At 48.6% G+C, this 21,889-nt stretch overlaps 1 protein-coding gene across 1 annotated transcript; it reads left to right on the top strand.

The window, feature by feature from the left end:
* The first annotated feature begins 1,420 nt into the window (after positions 1–1,420).
* Positions 1,421–21,616, top strand: PSMD11 (proteasome 26S subunit, non-ATPase 11). The gene is made up of 14 exons (XM_080369883.1): positions 1,421–1,581; positions 3,652–3,753; positions 8,854–8,978; positions 11,899–11,970; positions 12,325–12,382; positions 14,260–14,454; positions 14,970–15,114; positions 15,367–15,427; positions 17,074–17,136; positions 17,761–17,886; positions 18,445–18,480; positions 19,633–19,684; positions 20,726–20,868; positions 21,001–21,616. The coding sequence occupies exons 1-13, from the start codon at positions 1,491–1,493 to the stop codon at positions 20,866–20,868; spliced, it is 1,269 nt and encodes a 422-aa protein (XP_080226009.1). The 5' UTR covers positions 1,421–1,490; the 3' UTR covers positions 21,001–21,616.
* Positions 21,617–21,889: the final 273 nt, after the last annotated feature.

Genomic DNA, 21,889 nt, shown 5'->3' with positions numbered 1-21,889 from the left:
GGAGGTTGCCCCCATGATGGAGAAGCCCCCCATGATGGAGGTTGCCCCACAACGGAGGTTCTCCTGATGACAGAGGTTCCCCACCATGATGGACATTCCCCCAAAGAATGTTCCTCATGATGAAGGTCACCCTGATGATGGAGCCCACCAAGATGCAAAGGTTGCCCCACACTGCCCACTCCCCAGGACCCTCATGGTGGGCTCCAGGCTCCCCCCACCCCCTGTGCCAGCCAGCTGCAGCAGGAGGACACGAGGCCACAAACACCCGGCCAGTGGCCACACCAGGGCCAGGCCAAGCCCCACCGGGACCTGCCCATGGCAGCAGCGTGTCCCTGCTCCACACCTGGTAGCACTGCAGTGTCCCCTGGCCAGGCAGTGGCATGTCCCCTGCCGGAGCACCCTTGGGGCTGGGGGCCCTGGGGGTGATGGGGACGTGCCCATGGGGGCCCACCAAGAAGCTCAAGGTGCTTCACTGGCTGGGGAGGGAACAGCAGGTCACGCCGGGGCAGGTGTCACCGTCACCGCACGGTCCCTGGGGTGTCACCATGTCACCGCTCAGGTGTCCCCCCACCCGTCTGAGGGTCCCTGGGCACCCATGGGTGCACACGAGTGTCATGTACACGCAGGCACCGCACACAGCTGTGCACACGTGGCACACGCATGCACACACGTGTGCGCTGGGCACACATGCATATAGCCCCCCCCGACACCCGAGCTCCCCCCCCCCCCCAAACACACACATGTGCGGTGTACGTCTGGGGGCAACTCATCACACCGATGTCCTGGGGGTCCCCCCCCCCCAAGATGTGACCCCCACTCCGCCCCCCTGTCCCCCCCCTCAAAGCCCAGCCCCACCGCCCAACTGCTCTCACCGCCCCCCCAGGGCATGTTTCTGCAGACCCCCCATCCCCCCTCTGCTGCCTGGGGGGCTCGGTGGGGGTCTCGCCCCCCGCCCGCTGGGCGTGAAGCTGGTGCCAAACTGTCGCTGCTGGTGCCACCTGTCCCCAGAGCTATCACCTGCCGGGGGGGGGCACACCGTGCCGGGACCGCCGGGGGGGGGGGGGCACCCCGCGGGGGGGCGCTTTTATCTCCCGTTCGATAGAAAATTGAACTTTCAAGGCATTAAATTTGCCTTTCGTCGAGGGGGGTGGGGGTGGGGGAGGCTGCTTTCGGCGTCGATGGGGGGGTTGTCACCCCGCGGAGGAGGGGACCCACTCCAACCCCCGGCCCCGGCGCTGGCTGCAGGAATTTGTATCCACGGGTGGGGGCCACGCCACACGCCAGCCCCCGCCCGTCACCGCGGGGCGCCCCGGCCCCGCCCCCTTCTCCAGGCCCCGCCCCTTCCTCGACCCGCCCCTTCCTCGACCCGCCCCCTCCCTCCCCGCCCCGCGCCGGGACTGCGGCTCCCGTCATGCCCCGGGCAGGAAGGGGCGGGGCCTCCGGCAGCCGCTTCCGGGCTGGCGGTGAGGAGGGACTGAGGGAGCGGTAAGATGGCGGCGGCGGCGGTGCTGGAGTTCCAGCGCGCACAGTCCCTGCTCTCCACTGACCGCGAGGCTTCCATCGGCATCCTCCACTCCATAGGTGAGGCGCCGCCGGCCGCCCCCGCCTCGCCGCCCGCCCCCGGCCGCCCACCGCCGCCTCCCGCCCGCCGCCGGCGCCGGCTGCTGACTCACCGTGCGAGCCGGACGGGAGCGAGGCCTGGGCCCGCCGCACCGGCCCCGGCCTGGCCCCCCCCACCGACGCGTGTCCCCCAGCCGCCCCGCGGGCTGTGGTCGGGCCGCTGCCCTCCGCCGGGGAGGGCCCCGCGGGCGCGAAGCCGGCGGGGCCAGGCGGGCGGCTGCGGCGGGGAGCCGGGCGGTGGGGCCCGCGGCTCGGCCCGGCTTCTCCTCCCCGTTGGACGCGGTGCTGCCCCGGGTGCCGGCCGGCCGGCGGCGCGGGAACTCGGCCGCCTGGCAGCCGTGGAGCGGCGTGCGCGGGGGCTGTGGCGGGCAGCACCGCCTGCCCCGGCCCTTGGCTTCTCGGTTTTCCCGTTTTTCGGTGGCGATGTTACCGCCTTCGGGCGCTGCGCGGGTAGCGGCGGCCTGCAGCGGGTGCTCGGTGTGCTGAGGGGGGACAGAGCTCTGCTGGCGGGGGTGTTCCCTCCTACAACGCTCAAATACAGCCGCGGTTTAAATTCCTTTCTCAGCGCCACACGGAAAGTTTTGAGGAGTTTTTGTGGGCGCTGTGCCTGGTTTAACTTCGTGTCTCAAGGCTGTGCACAGCAGTTTCCCTGTTGGGCTGTCACAGGCGTTCAGCAGCGCCCGGGAGGGCTTGGTGCTACGAAGTGGTTTGTAGACCTAACGTGGGCATCCCTCTTTATGTGGGTGTGGGGGTGTACAGCATCGATGCCTTCGAAATTGGTGTATAAAAGAGTAATTCTGGATTCTCGTAACGCGTGTGGTGATTTCTAAAACGATGCTGTGACCTGCTGTCACCCCCCCGTGTCGGGCAGTTGTTTCCTCGTGTCTAAGTTAGACCTTGAAATTGGTAATTGCTCTATGGTCTTTAAAACCTGCTCGCCCTTCTCAGCGTTTCACTGGTTAATTAGTAGTTGGTGTTCTCAAGCCTGTCAACACACCTACAGCTTTCCATCTGGTCAGGCTCAGTCAGGAGTAACAACTCGTGGTGCTGGTTGGTGCGAGCTGGAGCAGTCCAGAGTGTTGTTGTGACACTTTGCTTTCTGAAAGCAAAGTTACTTTGGTTTTGACACCAGATGTGTTAAATTACGGGCACTGAAAGCCGCAGCCTGTGCTCAGGGGCAGCGTGGAGGATTTCTGTTCCCTCTGGGGCGGCTGGGCAGTGGGTTTGGGCTTTGTTTGTGTAGAAGCTGGACATCAGCACAGGGGATGGCAGAGCTGAATATTTCCACCGTAGGAAGTGGCAGGGAAGAAAGTGTGTTGTTTTGTGGATAACTTACGTGAAACTGATGTTGTGTAAACACAAGTCTGCTGCTGCTGTGTGTCATTTGGCCCTTCTGTGTACTTCAGAGCCAGAGTTCCTCACGCTGCTACACAGAGCGATGATTAGGTTGTCAGAGTTCCGTGCGGGAAGGTGCACTGACTCCTGCAGCAGTTGTAACGCCTGATCCGCTCCGGAGCGAAGAGGACAGGCGTACCCAGCTCGTGGAGCCGGTGTTGCTCTTGTGCTACGTTTTGACCAGGGGATTGCAACTTAATACACAAAGTGGCGACATCAGAAATCCTCATACCAGAATACCCAACCCTGGAAATCCCATTAAACTTATTTTATTTGGTTTTGCGGTTTCAGCGGGAGAGGATCTGTTGTATGGTGGTGTTTTTAAAGTGAAACTTGAACAGCTGGACAAGTTTAATGAGACTACTTCAAAACTTGAATATAATTTAAGTTGCAGCATGCAGCTGTATCTAGCAGCTGGATTAAAGCCTTTGTGAATTCTAGATGAAACACTCTCTGTAAGCTCTGCATTTAAACTTTCCACATAGTCTGCTTTCCAGATCTAGCAGGCCAGCCTGAACTCACTATTGCCTGTTAGAACAGTTACTTTTTTTGGTGCTTTTCCAGGAGCTGACTAGTAATGATTATCTTCTAACTGAAATAGCATTAAAGGTAAATTTTCGACTCTTTTTTTTCCAGTGAAACGCGATGTCCAGGAAAATGATGAAGAAGCGGTGCAAGTCAAAGAGCAGAGCATCCTGGAACTGGGGTCGCTTTTGGCCAAGACTGGGCAGGCAGAAGGTGAGCCTGAAACAAGTAACTGAGGTAATGGGTAAAAGATACATGTGTTCAGATGAATTTAGGCTCCTTATTGAATGAGATAGAAGTAAAAGCATGTTTTGGCAGGAAACGCCCTCTCATAGAAAACTAAATTAAAGTAGAAACTAAAAACGTAGGTAAACAACATGAAATATTGATCTCTTATTACTTGGCCCAGTATTCCAAAAGATTGCTCATGCGCTGGGACCATTTAGTTTATGACCCTTTGACATGTGTCTGTTTTAGTACAAGTGACTAAAGTTTTGTTAAGTGTTATGTTTGAGACGAGAAGTTTCTTTTGATTTGCTTTTAACAATCTCAGAGCCTTGTTTCAAATTGGAAGGTTTGTCCCAAAAAGTCCTTTCTCACCAGCAGCTTCTTTCTCAATTGATTTATCTGCTGGATCATTACATCAGGAAATCCTTGCCCAGCTCCATGCAGGGGCAAGACTTGACAGTCCTTCTGTTCTGAACGTGTGAAAGGACAGAAATGGAGTAAAGTTCTCTGTTCAACTTTTTTTGATTTTATTTGAATCTGTTCATGTCTTCTGTTTCCTGGAAAGCTCAAGGCTAGTACTCGGCAGTTTAGTTTTGTTTCTTTTGCGAAAGAATGCTCTTGCTTTTTCTGGAGTACCTTTCACCTCAAGCCTTTTAGGAGCTGGTAACGCCACATCCATACAAAGAGCATTCTGTCCCTTCCAGCCAGTTGGCCATGCTAGAGCCCTGATGTTTTCTAACTCTGCAAAAGAATAATTCAGAATGTGAAGTGTGTGTGCTTTTAACAGTCTTGAAACTGGCTTGGGAAAACAGACCAGCAGAAGGTTTAATCAAACTGGAATTCAACTGGGGCACCAGAACCTAACGTTAGAGTAGCTCATGGAAAGCAGTATGAGGTCTCAGATAGCAGCTGGTCAAGATCAGAGTTTTATATTTGTTCTGAAATATCCTACCATTTTGACTTGACCGTTTAACTGCTCTGCCCACGTCTACATGTGTTTGAGCATTCTGGACACTGATCCCACTGTGATTTGCAGTTGAACAGAGCTTGTGACACAGTAGATTACTTGCACTGAGAGCGGTACTGGAAACAAAGGTGCTATTCATCTCACCAACTGTAGATGTCCACGTCTGATCTCCTAGTGTGGGCTGCTTTTATGGTCGGTGGAGAAAAATAAGCACTTCCAGCACATGATTCGACTCTTCCTACACTAAAAATTTGGAGCAGGATTAATGAAGCCTGCTGCAGGAGTGCCCTTTTCTCTAATGGAATACAAAAGGACCTCAAGTCAATTCACTCAGGTAGAGGTGTCTGAGCTGTACAGGTGCCCTCTGCACTTTGATGTTTGCTTCTGTAACGGTAACAAAACATGGGTTTGCTCCTGCATCAAGGAAGATGCGTGTGTTTGGGCTAAAAAGGGGGAAATCATCAGAAGAGTCTCTTTGAGTAAATGTGTGGATGTGCTGCTGGTGTGCAGTAGCCTGACAGAAGAGTTGTTAGGTGCGTGGTGGCCTCCTTACCGCTGCAGAACTTGGAGCAGTTTTGAGTTTAAACTTAAGTCTTAACATGAGTATAAAGAACTGCATTGTGTTGTCAGGGGGTGGCTGGCTAATAGTTTGGGTTTTTAAGGGGAAGGCCAAGTAACTGAAAACGACAATGTTAACTCATCAGAACCGGGTTTATGAGGAGGCAAGTGTGAAATGTATTTGAAACGTAGTAAAGGGATCACTGAAATGCAGAGTGAGTATATTCTGAACAGAAAAAAAAATTAATTTGGCAGTATGGAGAAGCCAGCTCTGTGTGTGTAGACTTAGAGTGCAATCACCAGGTGGTTCTTTCTGGAGACATCGTGAAGCGGGGGGATGGAGAAAGGTGATACCGCCGCTTGGAGATGCGTTCGTCCTGTGGGAAAGACACTTGTCACCGTCCCTTTCTGTCTACTTTCCAGGGTGAAGTAGGCCATTCAGAGTGACAAGCAGGGCCAGCAGCATCTTCACCAGGTACAACCGTTTGCAAAGGTGCTAGCATCAGGCGGACACAGTTGTCATATTCAAGGGAAGTGAATCTGGTGCTGCTTGACCTCACAAGGAAATTACCAGGCCTGAATGAAGTAGATCTCATCGTTGTAGCTTTTATTGCACACAGTTGTAGCGAGTGGGATTTCTTTGACAGATTTGAGGTGTCGCAGTGGCTTGTTGGCTACTTTTAAGCAGTAGCTTCCCCAGAGATGTAAGGGTCTGTGAGCCGCAGCCTAGGGAAAAAATCTGCAGTTTGGTGGGGTCTGAAAATCACAACTGCTGTGCTGCTGACTGGCTGAGAGTGTGAAATGAACCTGTGGTTTTCAGAGGACCAAGCAGCCTTTGTTTAAAAGAATAACAGTAATACAAATGACCCTCTTTATCTGCTTGATAGGGATTAAGGATAATGGTAGATTAATTACAGTTTTTTTGTAGGACAGTTCTAGATCTTTATAGCATTGCTTAAAACTATAGGATTGGAATAACTCGGATCAGGAATTCAGGTACATGGCATGTTAGGTTGTGGAAGCACTTTCTTTCAGGATGAGCAGCAGACTTCATTTTCCAGAGCTGCTGCTTGTCACTTCTCCAGAGCTGTCAATCACACCCCTTCACCAAGCATTTACTTAAAAAAAAAAATAATCCTAAAAATAGTTGACAGTTACATTGGTAGGAAAGAGAAATTTCTATGGGAACTTTGAGCATCCATGTCTAAATGTGTAGTTTGCAAAACGCACAGATATATGCTAGCTGTTGACTTCAGATCTGCTTTCTAGTGAATTCTCGGGCAGCTGTTGAGCAAGTCAATGGAAAGCTAAGTACTGCAGCATGTTTCACGTGAGTTTTCCTTGTTTCTTCTGAAATTCCTTTCCTGTGTGGAAGAGTATGATGTGCACTAAAAATGTGATTCAGTTGGTCCTGAGAAGCTGGTGTAATGCAGCGATGTGCAGGAGGAAGAGCGGTACCTTGTAGTAGTTGAGAGTTGACGGGTCTCGGAGACAGTCTCATTGCCTTGGTAAGACTGAAAAACTGGCAAGTTCTTAGTTACAGATCTCAAAGCTAAGGATACAGTGCCATGAGCTGAGAAGCAGGCTTGTTCCCTGTGTTAAATGTCGAGTGTTCAAGTGTTTTGCATTAGTTGCATCAGAGAAGAGCACAAGAGCTTCTGGGCAGCTCCAGCTTTTGTGCTGCTTCTCTTCCCAGCCCCACAAGGTAATCTGGAGCCCACCTTTCTCAGCTCACACCGAGAGGAGGGATGCAAAAAACTGATGTGATGGAAGTAGCTGTCCGCTGCTCTAGCAGTGGTTTGTTTATACTGTATGTGAAACCAAAGTGTTTGATTAAAATGATTGGGATTTGCATACGTGAGCGGTACCGCAGATTGAACGGTCCTCGGAGTGAAGGTGAAGTCGTCGTCTGCCACGGGGTGGTGGGTGGCAGTTCCTTGTTGAGTGAAAGCTGATTGAAGCTCAGTCAGTGGGGCTCAATCTTAGATACGAAAGTGGCTGTACCTCAGTTCCAGAAAAACCTGCCCATGTGTTCTCAGGCAGAGAGAAACTTTTTTGAAATTTTAGGTACGGCGTTTTGTTTTGTTCCCTGTGCAAAGTCCAAGGGGTTCATTGTGGAAAGAGTCAGATTTCCAAACAGCAGCGCAACAAAATAAGGCTCCCCTAAGGGTTCAGGGCACACTCAAGGTGAGTTCCACTTGTTCTAAACCTGCACTTTCAGATGTGTAAAAGTGTCAGTACGTCACCGTGAGCAATTGGATTGGAACACACTGTGAGTTCCACTTAACAGTGTGAGAAATGAGTTGTATGAGGCTTGATTAAACTTCTAAAATAAATACAAGGAGTAATTTTTAGATATGATTAAGATGTTCTTATAGCAGTTCTTTTGCATTACTGCTAAATGAAATATGAGGGAAGGCTTGTTTTCAGCTGTTTTTATTGGAATCCTCCCAAACTGAAGTTCTGCTGATGCTCCTCCTTACACTAATTGAAATAAAATTAGATTAGTCTCTTATTTTAGTTTTGATTGCAACACCAGTTTGGTGTAGAGCATATCGAGGATTTCTGAAATACTCATTTGATGGGTTTCTTTACTCTAATCTCATAAATACGGTAGTGCAAGATGCAGCTGATGTTTGGGTGAGGCTTCCAGTTCTGGGGCAGATAAGCTGTGATTTCAGGGTACGACCCCACTATTTTATGAGTCAGCATTGAACCCTGTGCTGGCGCGGTGCTCGGCTGCTGGAAGGATCATCTTCCCCCAACTGTAAACAGACGTGGCTGCAACCTGGCACGGCGGCCACGTGCTGTTTATCGCAGGAGAGGACAAAACTTGTGCGCCTGGCTCCCTTCTGCTTACGTGAACGCCAAGTGCTGGAACTGCTGACGTTGACCGCTGCGTCCTTCTGCTCCGGGGGAATGATGTTTTTAGCGCACCTCTTCATAAAGAAAGACTTTTCCTTTGTGAGCTTGAGACTAGCTTTATAACTGTAAAGTAGTAAGGAGAGCAGTAGAAACAGAAACCTAGTGAAAGTAAGATCTAATTTTGGGTAATGTGGGTAGCTGAAGTGTTAAGAAATGTCATTTTTTCAGCAGTGGAGCACAGGGTGTATCTGACTCCAGGGTTGGCTAGGTATGGCAGATTAAAATGTCAAACTGAGTTAATAAAAACATACTTAAACTATAAACTCCATTGCCCATTTTATAGAAAAATCTCAAAGCATGTAGCAGATTTTTACGCTTTTAAAATATGCCTGGGGCCAGCGTAGCTACAAATGGTGTTGTAATTGGGCCAGCTGAAGTAATGGGAAACGTAAGCTGTGCGGACAAGGCTGGAGCCCGACAGGCACCTTTGCCAGTCCCTGTGTTTACTGCGAGGCATTCCTTCAGGTGACGTTTATCGCTCTTTTCCTGTAAATGATAAAATAAAAGGAGAGACTGCTAATAAAATGTTTGGTGTAATAAATACTGCTGTGCGTAGACGCGTCAGGTACTCCAAGTGCGTTGTAAATTTCAGCTGTGCGGTTGTATTTCATGATTTGTTTTTTTTCTGTGTACAGAGCTGGGAGGACTTCTGAAGTATGTTCGACCCTTCTTGAATTCTATCAGCAAAGCAAAGGCAGCCCGCTTAGTCCGATCTCTGCTCGATCTCTTCCTTGATATGGAGGCAGCAACGGGACAGGAGGTGAGACTTGCATTTCAGCAACAGTCTGTTCCTCAAAAGCTTGTCACACCATTGTCTTAGTCGGCTTCATGCTGAAGACACATTCATTTGGATTTATTCTATTAATAAAACATTAGATAATTTAATTCCCTCGTAACCGTGTTTTTCTGCAAGCCTTGTCCTGCTGCAGGGTTGGAAAAACACTCGCCCTGGGCATTTTTCTTAGATCTGTGTTGCTTGCTGTTAGATGTATGGCGTTAGGAGTGTTTTGTAGTGGGAGAAGGGTTTGGGAGGGGAGAGGTGCGGACCTGTTCCGGGGAGCTCGGGCTTGTCGAACGGTGGGGCCGTGTGTGAGGGACAGAGCCAGAGAGTGAGTGTTTGAGGGATGTTCAGGAGGTGGTGGGATCAGATGGTGAGTATTACTTAGCATCTTTCACCTGGAGACACAGTGTGGTGCCTGTCTTACTCTGCAGAGGCACAAAAGTTGTTCCTGAAGTGGAAAAAAGTTTGCAGCTACAAAAGTTGTTCCTGAAGTGGAAAAAAGTTTGCAGCTACCAAGTGTAAACTACTTTCAGGGGATGAACTTCTCCACTAGAAAGCCCGCGGTGTAGGATAGCCCCCAGTTAGGATTTACTCTGTTCTTATTAGCTCCCTAGAATCCAGTGGTTGGCTGCTTGTTTTTTTTTTTGGTGTCTGTGACTTGTTGGTTATTTGGGAACGGGAGAAGGACAGAAGCAACTTGTAAACGATGAGGAGCCACTTATGAGCGGCGCTGACCTGCAGCAGCGTGGGTTGTACTGGCACACCACAGCAGTCAGATGGAAAGGGGCAGCAGGGAGGGTCTGAGCAACAGGTTAAGGGCAAACCTGCGTAACGCTGTACTCACAGTGCCTGACAGATTAGTCTAGAAGAAGTTCTGACATGTTGTGAGGCAGCTGGCATTCTCATTAGGCAAATTAGCACAGAAATATCATCCTTTAGTTCAGGTAACCTAGCAAGTGCTCGTTCGCTGTTCGGTTCTTGTGGCTTGTACGTCACGTTACAGTAAGTGGCGACGGAATCTTTTGCCCTCTTCTTTAACGGAAGGTATTAAGGGAAGAGGGGTGGGTTGTGCACGTGAGAAGGAAGCTCGTAAAGGCATCAGGAGAAGATGAGTGCCTTCAGACTTTTACTAAAGGTAACCTGACATAAAGGATGATACTTGGATGCAGTCCCAAAAGGTGGTGTTTTATGACAGGGGAAAAACATGGAGTAACAGCGATGGAAATATGGCCCAGTTAGTCAAAATACACTCTTTCAAGCGTACTCAGAAGCCAAACCAAAATCTTAAGGAATTATGACACCTAACCTGTGAGGTTCCTGATGCTAATCCTGGATGCTTTCAGCGCCTCAGAAGTGTTCAGAGGCACATTTACTTTCTCGGTGTAACATATATTAAGAAGACTCCCAGGAGTCCAGTAAAGCAATGAAATTAGAGACTTCTCCAGCTCCTAATGCTCCAGCTATCGCTGTGCGATAAATTGAAACTTCATAATGGCTTTTCATAAAATGTCCTCATTTAATAAGCAGTGATGAGGAGCTGACAAGTCCTGCAGTGTAGTACAGCTACTAAGCTGCTCCAGAAAGAGCTGTGATTCAGAGATTTTGGAAAAAAAGACATTCCTGAGCCTTGCACCTCATGATGACTGGCTGTATGTTATTGGCCAGTGCTAAATCAACACCATCTTTAATTGAGGTGGAACGTGACTGCTTTATTCATCAAGGGAATCTCAGCAGTCTTAAAAATATGAGAAGTTCTGCGTCCTTTGGTCTGTTTTGAAGCAATAGAAGAAACATCCAGTGTCACTGACTGACTGGCTCCTGGCACCTGACTCGGCTGTAAGCAGTGGAGTCCAGCACCTCTGTTGCTTTATACTGCTAAAGGACACACGTGGCCTGACATATTTAGGCCCTGAAACATGTGTGCTTTATTTTCCTTTCTTTTTAGAGCAATTGAAAATACAATTCGCTCTGTGGCTAAATGAAATGGTGCAAAACACGCTGGAAAGGACCTCGAAGTCTTGTAGTCTATTCCTTGCCCTGAGACAGAATCAGCTCACATGTACCCAGATGTTTTTATTTCAAACAAAAACACAGCTCTTTAAGAAATGCTATTAGAATTTCAGCAGTAATTTTTACTGGTGAAACTTTGGGAGCCAAATACTTATTTTCATATTCCAGCGTGGGAGGATTGTCCCTGGTGGTCAGAAGAAGTTATTGGAAGTGAAATGCATTTAAAAAAGGAATTGGAGAAGGTGGTCTGTTGGGTTTTTGATTGTTTGTGTTGGGGTTTTTTTGCAACGCTAAAGCTTAAACTAAACCTTAGTTTGCCTTCTGAACTTGACTTTCTCTTGCAGTATGTATTTTAAGTAGTATAATACTGTGAATAGTGTTACAAAGTGCAGGAAGTTAATCAGCAAATAGGATATGAAAACATGTAGCACAGTTTAGCTCTTCTGTATCATTTTGTGCAACATTTCTGGGAGTTTAAACTCTGGTGTCAACTTGCTGCAGCCCGAGGCTAAAGCGTGTATCCTGTGTGGTCACCAGTGAGTGAGTCCTTGTTGAAGAGAAGTCGCGTAATCTTGCACGGTGGAGCTGCAGTTCTCATCGGTGATGAACTGCGCTTTACCCTGGTGGTATTCGAGGTGTTGTTGAGGAGTTTGGGTTAGGCGCTAATGATGAAGGCTGCTAGCTGATCTCTGGGCTCGTTTACAGTAAAGCAAATGCGGTGTTTAGCGATGCTGCTGTTGAGACAGGAGCGACTTATTTTCTTAAACGATGTTGTGGAGATTCAGGCTTTGTTGTATTTTTGTTGCTTTGTAGGAAATGATTGAACCATACTGCTGTTTTAAAGAGGGGCAGCAGAAGGCTTTACAAATTTCTTTCTGCTCCCTTTAAGGTTGACCTGTGTTTAGAGTGTATTGAATGGGCCAAATCAGAGAAGAGGACTTTCCTACGCCAGGCTCTGGAGGTATGTTACATCGCTGATCCCAAACTGTACTAGCATTTTTGCTTTATCAGATTTAATACCTATAAAAGCAGCGAACTTGTGTGTTGTCCAGACCTTTGTACCTTTAATGGATGGGTGATAACGGTTACACTAAAGTGAGTGACTCTTCTTGAATAGGCAGGATTTTACCCGTTGTGTTTAGAGTAGCCAACCTTCCAACCGGTAGACCTTGCAGCGCTGGATCATATAATGTAATGAACACAAATTCATGTAGTGAAACCTGTGCAGAGAAGAATATAAAGTTTCGTTTTACAAAATAAATCTGTACCACCTTACCCTGACTCTCCTCACAGCAGTTCCTTTTCTGTTCTCCAGGCAAGGCTCGTCTCTTTGTACTTCGATACCAAGAGGTACCAAGAAGCGCTGCAACTAGGTGAGTGTCCCGCTAGGTGGTGGTAATTTGTTTTGAGATCAAGTCAGGAGGCTGATGAGGGAAATGATCAGCTATGTCATAAGTTTTGTAGGACTTGGGCATTCATTTCTCGGCGCTGTACCAGTTCTTCCAACTTTTGCTGTAGCTTGGTGAGAAAAGCTTTTAGTGTCTCTTCCCACTGTTTATTCATTTTGAAAAATTCCTGAAGCGAAGAGGAACTGCATCCAGTTGAAGGCCAGCAGGTTTGGCTCCTGCTGGAACGTACAGCATGTACTGCTGTGGTCAGAGAGGTTGGAGGGAGAAACCAGCTTTTTTCAGTTTGCTCAAACATGGCCTCAGTATAAGCAGTAGTAACGCCAGGAAACGACAAGCCTCCAAGGGTGTAATTCGACAAGCTCTTGTGCAGTAGTGCAAAGGCTTTAAGAATCTGCTTCTGCACCACCTGAGAGATGGTAATTAACCATGTGAACTCTCCTGCTCCGCTACAAAGCGGAGTAAAACAGGTCACCTTACACGGCCCAACTCCCCTCGGTGCTTTTCAAATGCTCCTTTTGCAAATGACTGCAGTAACGTGAGATGAAGTTTAAGCTGGCGAAAGGGGAATTGTACAGCCTGCCAGCTCAGCGCGTGGGTGTGAGCAGGGCTGAGGGATGACTGCACTGGCACGGACAGAAGTGCTTACCTGGGCAGTGATGGTACCTCACCAGGGACACGTAACTTTTTTAAACAGTGTGGTGACAGGAGCATAAGTCATGTCCAGAGTCACGTGGGTGGTTTGTGTCTGATCAGAATATCAAGTTAAGTGCTCTGACACATGCCAGTCACTGTCAAGTTAGAATTAGTTTGCATAGGGGTATGTAATGAACTCAGGTTTAAACTGATCAGACTCCACACTCCAAAGCTATGCTTAATTAACTTCTTCCCTTGGGTGATGGTGGTGCAGCTGAGGGAGTTGTGAAGGCCTGTACCTAGAGGACAGCCTCCCTGAAAGCTCTCGAGATGCCAGCATCGTGTTGCTAGCATGTCTGTGTGGCTGGCCAAGACACGGTTACGTCTGTGGCCTTGGGGAGCAGGGGCAAGCGGAGTGTCTCTGCGGGATGTTTCTAGGGACAGTCCATTCTCTTCCACCTAGTTACACGGTTTTAACTGTGGTTTTCAGCTTCTGAGCACAGCAGGTGAGGTTGTGGTTCTCATCTCTGCTTGCCCTGAGTTAGCTCTTTAGTTCACAGAGGTGGGGAAAGAAGGGGAAGAGTTTCCTCTGAGGCTGGCTCTGTCCTCACAAGGCTTTAACGTGACAGTTTATTGAGCGGTTTCTTAGGCCGTCCATTCCTACCTCCTAAATTTGATCTGTAGATGTTTTGTGCTTAAAACATTCCTTCCTCATCCGCTATTCTTAGGAGTTGCTTGCAAATCCTCAGGTCTCACCCTAGGGGGATGATGCAGGAACGGGCAGTACTTCAGGTTTGCTTGGAGCTCTGAATGTGAGAGGTAAATCATGCTGTCATATGGGGGAGGGGTACCAGAGCGGCAATCTGAACTGCACAACCCATCCTTGACTTTCTGCTGAGTGTCTCCTGCCCCCAGTGAGGTGGCAGAGACGTGCTGTCCCTACACCCAAGTATTCTCACTACCCTCTCCCACCTCTAAAGCAAAACTGGTTCGTTCTTCTCCAACTTGTGGACTGACACTGACCCGCTATTATTTCCTCTCCTTTGTTTCTTCTCGGAAGAGCAGGTTGTGTAAGCCTAGCCTCCCTTCCTGAAAGCTCATAGTGCTGTGGGGGAAGAAGGGTGTCACCTGGAAAGACTAGGTTTGTGTAGCTGTTGATAGCAGATGCAGAGTAGGTGACAAAGGTTCTTGTTCTTCCCTGCTGCTAGGCTCCCAGCTTCTTCGGGAATTGAAAAAGATGGACGACAAGGCATTGCTGGTGGAGGTGCAGCTGTTAGAAAGTAAGACTTACCATGCCCTGAGCAATCTGCCAAAAGCAAGAGCAGCCTTAACCTCTGCACGGACTACAGCCAACGCAATCTACTGTCCGCCGAAGCTGCAAGCAGCGTTAGACATGCAGTCAGGTAAAGCCCTTCGGGAGAAAGGGAAAGTCTAGGACTCGTCCTGGTGTGTCGGTTGACTGATATTTGTTCTTTCCTGAGTGAATCATAGAAAATGGTGCTAGGTGGGACCTCGAGATAGCCACAAGTCTGCCCAGCTGCCTCAAGGCAGGATCAGCTATAATTACGTTGTTCCTGACACTTTTTCAGCCTGTTTTTGAAAACCTGCAGTGGTGGAGGGTCCGTAACCCCCCGGGGCACTAGAACATTGTACCGTGTTGGTATAACTGTAATGTTGTTCCTGATCTAATTGGCAGGCACTGACCTGAAGTGCCAAGAACTTGTCTGTCTTAACACGTCCTCTTAAGAGAGGGCATGGATGCTCTTCTGACAGAGAGATAAGACAAAAGGAAGCACAGAAGGAAAGGATTCCCTTTACTGAAGTACCAGATAAAGCACTGGGCAACCAAATTGTTCTGTCCTCTTCCAGTTACATAAAGAATTAACTCTGCTGCCTGTCTGCTTGTTCCTTCCAACAGGTATTATCCATGCAGCGGAAGAGAAGGACTGGAAAACAGCCTATTCATATTTTTACGAGGCGTTTGAGGGATATGATTCAATTGACAACCCAAAAGCCATCACTGCGCTGAAATACATGTTGCTGTGCAAAATCATGCTGAACATGTACGTGGCACATGGTTCTGCGAAGAACGCTTCCTACATTTAAACGGGAAAGGCTTTCCATTTATAAGACTCTAAGCTAATGAAAGTATTCAAGCAGACAAGCCTGCTGTTTGTCTTTATGACCTAATCAGTGCTTCTGATACAGCGTTACTTGAATTGTAGTAATTTGCCGTTAAGTGGGAATTTTTGAGACACGCTTAAATCGACCGTGTTGTTGAATAAATGCTCTCTTCCCTTCCCTCCCCTTTCTAGCCCAGAAGATGTGCAAGCATTAGTGAGTGGAAAGCTTGCTCTGCGGTATGCAGGAAGACAGGTATAGAAGTTTAATCCTTTTGATCTTCCTATTATGTCTGAGAATATTGTGTTATTCTTTTTGTCAAATACTTTGGTCTTTTCATACCAAAATAACCCTTCGCTTCTGAATGTCCTGAATAAGATCCAGAACTGATTAAATTACCATAGGTAATTACCATAAGTCAATTGCCTTCAAAGGGAATACAGTGATTTTTCACAAGCTGAGGATCTGGCCCTCTCGCTTCATTTTCTCTGTATTTCTCCTCCCTGCTCTCTTCACGAACTGCTGGGCGCCTGATGCCATAAGGGTCTCGTGGCTCAGCCCTCGCCAGCTGCTCTGCAGCCGTGGAGCTGATGTGTTTAAGTCGGTTATTTGTTGTTTTCACTTGTGCTGTAGCAAGTCCTGAAAATCTATTCGCAGCAGTGTAGCTGAGCAGCTTGAGACCTGGATGACTGTAAGGTGGAAGCCCAGCAGCTGGGGAGTTGTTGAATCCACCGTTTATTCTAACGTGTTAATGTGAATGCCACCCCTGTATTAAATCCAGGGTGCTTATGTGAAGTACGAAGCCAAAAGTCAAGTGTGCCAGGGTGTGAGCCAGGCTTAAACACTGATGCCCTCCATTGCTTTGGTCAGCCAGCTGTTTACTTTGGTGCAGGAACTAATGCTCACCTCCCTCGCGGGGGACTGGGGAAGCTGTTTAGCAGAGGAGATCAGCAAGCACGTGTGCACAGAGAAGAGTCTGAAGTGGGGACATGTCTGCGTTACCCCTGGTTGATCACGAAGGGCAGCCCTGGTCCTGCTTCATCCCCTTCCCCCGAGCGGCAGCTGGGTCGGAGGCTCTTTTTCAGACTGCGAGGGCTGTGTCCCGTGGAGGAGAGCCCCGCTGTTGTCTGCGCTGTCTTCCTGAGACAGCAGAGATCACAAATTCCTGCAGCAGCTGGGGAAACTGAGCTTCAGGAGCGGAGAGTGGGCAGCCCTGGGGACAGCTCGGTGGGACAGGCGATCGCAGAAGCCTGGACCTCGTGCACCGTAGCCACCAGGCTGTTCTGCTTGTCTCGTGCGCTTGTGCCTCTCACCACTTGGAAACTCTTCTTCTAGTCGTGTTGCTCTTCTGTTTAGTGTATATATGGTAGTTCGGTCGTGGCTGAGTCTCTTGCTTTGTTGCAGCAACTGTGGGGTGGACAAGAAACATTTGCTGATGCTCTCCGTGGTAGGGTGTCTGTAGGACTTCTGCCATGCTTCTCTTGGTCAGCAGAGGAAGTGTGGCATGCTGAGGGAGAGGAACGCAGTGTAAGGGCTGAAAACAGCCACGTTCGTTCAGCAAGTGCTAAAACGCGCGCTTTCTTTAAAAATTCTGTCAAACTTGCTCCCAACCTGCAACCTGATAGGAACTGCAGCTGGTATTCTCAGACCTTGCAAAACTTGAGTTCTTTATTTCTGTGAAGTTAATTTCATGCTGTGTCCTGCAGCTGTTCTGCATGTTCTCCTTATTAGCAGCTGTTCCCACTCTGCCTCTGTGGAAGTAACGCAGACGTGGCTTTGCAGCAAAAGGAACATTCCCATTTTGCTGCTAAAGCACGTCTTCAGTATACTGCACGGTTGGCATGATAGCTCTGAGAGGAGAATCCAGGAAAATAACCTACTCTTATTTTCTTTCTCCGCAGACAGAAGCACTAAAATGTGTGGCACAGGCCAGTAAGAACCGATCGCTGGCGGATTTTGAAAAGGTGAGTCAGGAATTGGAAAACGGGGCCTGATGGCACAAAACGTTTGGAAAGTTGTAGGAGCTGTTACAGCCCACAGCAGGAAACCACAAAAACATTCATAAAAAGCAACAGTGCATCAAGCAAATACCCCACAGTGATCAACCAGTTCAGTTTTTTGCAGCATGGGGAGTAATAGCTTGCATGAAACTAGTTTTTTTCCTTTTTTTGGGGTGGGGTGTATTTTCTTTTTCTGAGAGCCAACTCAGAAGCAGTTTGCTGTACCTTTGGTGCTGCTCACTGGGATGTATATCTTCCTGAAATTTTTCCTGGCTTCAGCAAGTATACCGCAGAAATAATGAGAGAATGGAGAGGGTTCCCACGTCAGGCAACAGTCCCGTCATGCTGTCTGCTGAGTGTAAACCAGAGATCCTGGCTTGCTAAGCCCCAGCAGTGTAAAGATGAAAGGTGCTTGCTGCACAGTGCTAGGCTGTCGTGACCTCCTGGCTTTTTAGCTAAGTTATGGGATTGGATTAACTACTGATACTTTGCTGGGCAGGGAGGGAAGGCTATTTTATGCTCAGAGGACCTTGAGGACAGGAGACTTGTTGCTACGTGAATTATTTGTTCCCACCGTGTCTTCCACAGGCTCTGACAGACTATAAGGTGGAGCTCAGGGACGACCCCATCATAAACACTCACTTGGCTAAGCTCTATGATAACTTATTGGAACAGAATCTGATCAGAGTCATCGAACCCTTCTCCAGAGTACAGGTAAATGTTTCCAGCAAGCACAGTGACATGCTGGTACCTTTGTCCCCTGTTGTTGGTGGGTGAGGGACTTGTTCCCGTACAGAATACTTCTTAGAGCTGCTCAATGCTTCCAGAGCTCAGGGTTCATCATGTTCAGCTGGAAAATGATAAGGAGGGGGCTGAGGGGAGCTTTGGAAAACCACCTTCCAGAGTCACGGCCCTTTCCACCCGTTTCACTTAGCGCTGGAAGGGGGACGTGCTTTTAGCACTGAAGGTAACAGCGCGTCTGGCTTCGAGGGGCTCTGACAGGGTGTGGGTAAAGCTGCAGTACTCTTGGAGAAGAAATGTTATTTCGTGTTTCAGAAGGAAATGGCTTTAGGTGTCTAGTCCATCTTCAGTTAAAATTGGATGTGAAATCTGAAGGATATGAAGCTGCAAAGTGGAGAAAAGCCGCTGGAGATTTGTAGGCCAGAGTGTTTACAGGCCCTTGAGCTGTTCCGTGGAAGAGCCTCGTACCTCCGTGTTGTGTTTCCGAAGTGCAGCTAAAGATGTACTTAACTCTCTTGGTCTCTCTTGTAGATTGAACACATATCCAGCCTCATCAAGCTCTCAAAGGTAAGAATATCACTAGAAATCAGTGGCACGTGTAAGAGGGCAAAGGAGTTCAGGTCAAATGGCATTTACCACTGGGAAATAAACGTAGGCTATTGAGTCTGACAGATCAGCTCCACAGCATTTACAGGCAAATACTGCTCCTGGGAATTTGACTTTAACACGGACAGTTCCCAGGAGGTGTCGGACTGGCTTCCTCTGCGCCAGACTTTGCTGTAACATCACCTTCCGTCACATGGGTTTTACTCCCTGTATTAGCACTTGCTTTTTTTGTTGGAGACTTGAGTTTCCTCTGCTGCAATAACACCTCGTGTCATGACCAGCTCAGTCTTCCCTGCTGACCTGCGTTTAATCCTTGTGAGCATGCCCAGAAGAATCTTAGACCTTTAAGATACAGGACCCAGCTAATGCGTGTGCCACATTGCCACATTGCCTATTGCAATAACTGCTTTACAGATGATCCCAACCAGACTGTTTGAGGAAAATCTGCTGTAGTCCCAGTCAGTTGCATCCCCAAGTGCTTTTGTCCTGTATTGGCATTAAGGCCAGAGGGTGGGAAGCGTACTGAGCTCGGCCTTTATGGTGATTACGTCATCTGTCCTCCTCTTGTGTCTGCGCAGTCTTTTCCTAGGCTTGCTGGTGGTGTTTTAAACTATTAGGTATGCATTAAAGCTGGACTGCGGTGGTGTAACTGCATCTGTGTGTCCTCTGTCCAGAGAGCAGAGGAGGAGCTGACTCCTGTGGGGCTCTGCCTGGCGCTGGGCAGGAGATCAGCTCGCTGCTGGGTGGCTTAAATGAAACTTGGCCAACACTTGACTAAATACTTGCTGAACCAAGCTAGAATGCTGCAGATCCCCTCATGGGTCATGCCTGTGTGAAATGACAGCTGCATCGTCCTCTGTGGAACAAGAGGGCGAGACGTCCTGGTGCTCTCGTCATTAAAAGCTCCTGATTAATTTCTTATATCATCTAAAGCATATGGCAGTATCAAAGCAGTGTGCAAGGAGAGATCTGTCCTGACTTCGTGTTTGGTGATAAAATAGCTGCTTTTAAGCAATGCTTATATCCTGCCAGGGCTGTTGAGTGTGCTGTAGTAAAATTTGTATTTCTTCACGTAGTTCTGGGAGACTTTTAATTTTTCTGCTTCAATTTCAGGCTGAGGTAGAAAGGAAACTGTCACAGATGATCTTGGACAAGAAATTTCATGGTGAGTCTCTGCATCCTTCTTGACTGCCTTGCTGCCCGAGGCCAGGTCGTGCGAAAGCAAGATGTGGATAGATTCCTCTTCACTGCTGCACCTTCTGCGCCTTTGAACTCTCCTTAGACTGCTCTGCTCCACTTCAGGCAGCAGATGTGCAGGTTGACGAGCAGTAGACACGACAGAAGAGCAGTGAGCAGTGGCTTTGTTACCTCTCTGTTGTCGTGAAGGCTGTTCCTATTGCTTCATCTGCCTTCATTAAGCTTGAAGCTTAATTTCTCACAAATTGGAAACCGCTGTTAAGTCCTTACTTGCTGCGACCGCATCCGAGGACAGATGTGAGTCCCAGTGGCGGGCTGTCTAGCAAAAATGTGCTCTTCTGCTCTGGAGTATGTGGTCACCTTGCCCGGCTGATTTGTGTCAGACGTTTTGTGTGTTGGTGGGGGGCACCCACACAGCGCAACCGAGTGGGTGGGTTTGTCTGGGACCGCGGGGGGCTGCTTCTCTAGTAAGCCCCCAAGGAAACAACTCTGCTCTTCTATTACATTGTCCTCGGCATCAGTTTAGAAAGCCCTCTTGATCTCCCTGAGCAAGACGAATGGCTAAAAGAAGCGTGTTCGTTAGAGGATGGCTGAAAAATTACGGAACTCGGCTGCCGTGCCCGTCTGGCACCTGGAAGTAGTTTAATTATAAAATGGCTTTTTTTCTTGCCTTGCTCCAGTGTTGTGCTGAGCCATCCTGCTGGGCACAGGGGCCTTGAGGAGAAAAGTAGCTGTTAGGGAATGCACAGGCATAAGCATCTCCTGGATGTCTTCTCAGGCCCCTCTCCAGGATGATTTTTTTTTTTTTACCTAGGATAAAAAAAAAAAAAAAAAGCTACTGCTAATGCAGTCCAGACAAAAGTCAGTTGGCCAGTCCAGTGCAAGATACAAGCCCCTGCCCAACCCAACACAGCTGACGGGCCATTTTCTGGGTAGATCCCTAAATTCCTGCTGGCTGGAAGAAGCGATCTGTCGAGCATTACTGGTAACCGCAGCTTTGTGTCCACAGGCATCCTTGACCAAGGCGAGGGAGTCCTGATCATCTTCGACGAACCCCCCGTAGACAAAACTTATGAAGCTGCCCTCGAGACTATTCAGAATATGAGCAAAGTAGTGGATTCGCTCTACAACAAAGCCAAGAAGCTAACATAGGTGAGTGGAGGCAGGAGCTGGAGGTCACAGCTGCTCCGGACCTGTCGCTTCTCCCAGGCCAAGGTGCTGTTTGTGTCCTTGAGGCTTGTTTTCTCTCCTCTCGATTGACGTGGCTCTGTTTTCTTTTTGCAGAGTTGAATTTGCTAGCTGTCATTTGGAGAGTGTGTGTGACAGGAGAGTGAAACCTTTGGGAAAATGTTAGGAGACTTTTTTTTTTTCTTTTTTTTTTTTTTTTTTCCTCTCTTTGTTCTACTTTTCGCTCGGAAAGTTTTTAAACTTCCTCATCCAGTGCATCTTGTATTCCATACGATGCGTGTTCCAGTTTCCATGTAATCTTTACTGGCCGAACTTTGTATCAGGGGTGGGGTGGGGGGAATATTGTTTAAACAAAGAGGGTATTCTAAATAAAAGGAAAAAGGCTTACACTACCTAAACATGTGCTTTCCACTTCCTGAGGGATGGCAGAGAGTTAAGCAGGGACAAAGTTTTGTTACCGGTAGGTGCCCGAAACAAGTTTGTTTCATCTCTCCCTCTGCTCTGAAATCTGAGACTTACTGACGGTGTATAAGCAGCCAAGTTTATTCCATTTGTACTGAAGCAAAAAAAAAAAACCAAAATGTGCAGACTGCTGGTTTATTTTTAAATCTGAAAGGCCTCAGATCCCCTCGAAAGCAGCTCTACAATGATTTTCCTGAAGGCTTTCACACCTGAGGAACCTGTTTCGGAACTGTCATTGTGCTGCGCTAGCCCAGGCCCACCCTGCGCAGCCAAAAGCCTCGAGGTGGCTGCAGCCGCTGTCTAGACCGTTAGGCCAGTTTCTAATAAAGGGAACAGCGCAGGTTTCCCCTGGAGGCCTGTATTGCATGCTATTGTTTTAAAATAGACTAGATTTTAAATGTTTTATCCCTCCCCCCCACCTGCATTGGTAGGAAGAACAGGTGAGCAGGAGTTCCCCGAGTCCCTGCCTCCCTGCAGGAGCCCAGCCTTGTCCGGCGGGGAGGCGAGCCGCTGCCCCGGGCGC

The sequence above is a fragment of the Falco punctatus genome (assembly GCF_963210335.1).
Source record: "Falco punctatus genome assembly, chromosome: 19".
NCBI classification, from domain to species: Eukaryota; Metazoa; Chordata; class Aves; order Falconiformes; family Falconidae; genus Falco; species Falco punctatus.
The sequence above is the reverse complement of the archived record's forward strand: the minus strand, read 5'-3'. Positions and strand labels throughout refer to the sequence as shown.

Coding starts and splice junctions, on each gene's coding strand:
- PSMD11 (XM_080369883.1), top strand. CDS start 1,491: ATGGCGGCGGCGGCGGTGCTGGAGTTCCAGCGCGCACAGTCCCTGCTC. Junction 1,582..3,651: donor CGGCATCCTCCACTCCATAG/GTGAGGCGCCGC, acceptor TTTTTTTTCCAG/TGAAACGCGATGTCCAGGAA. Junction 3,754..8,853: donor CAAGACTGGGCAGGCAGAAG/GTGAGCCTGAAA, acceptor TTCTGTGTACAG/AGCTGGGAGGACTTCTGAAG.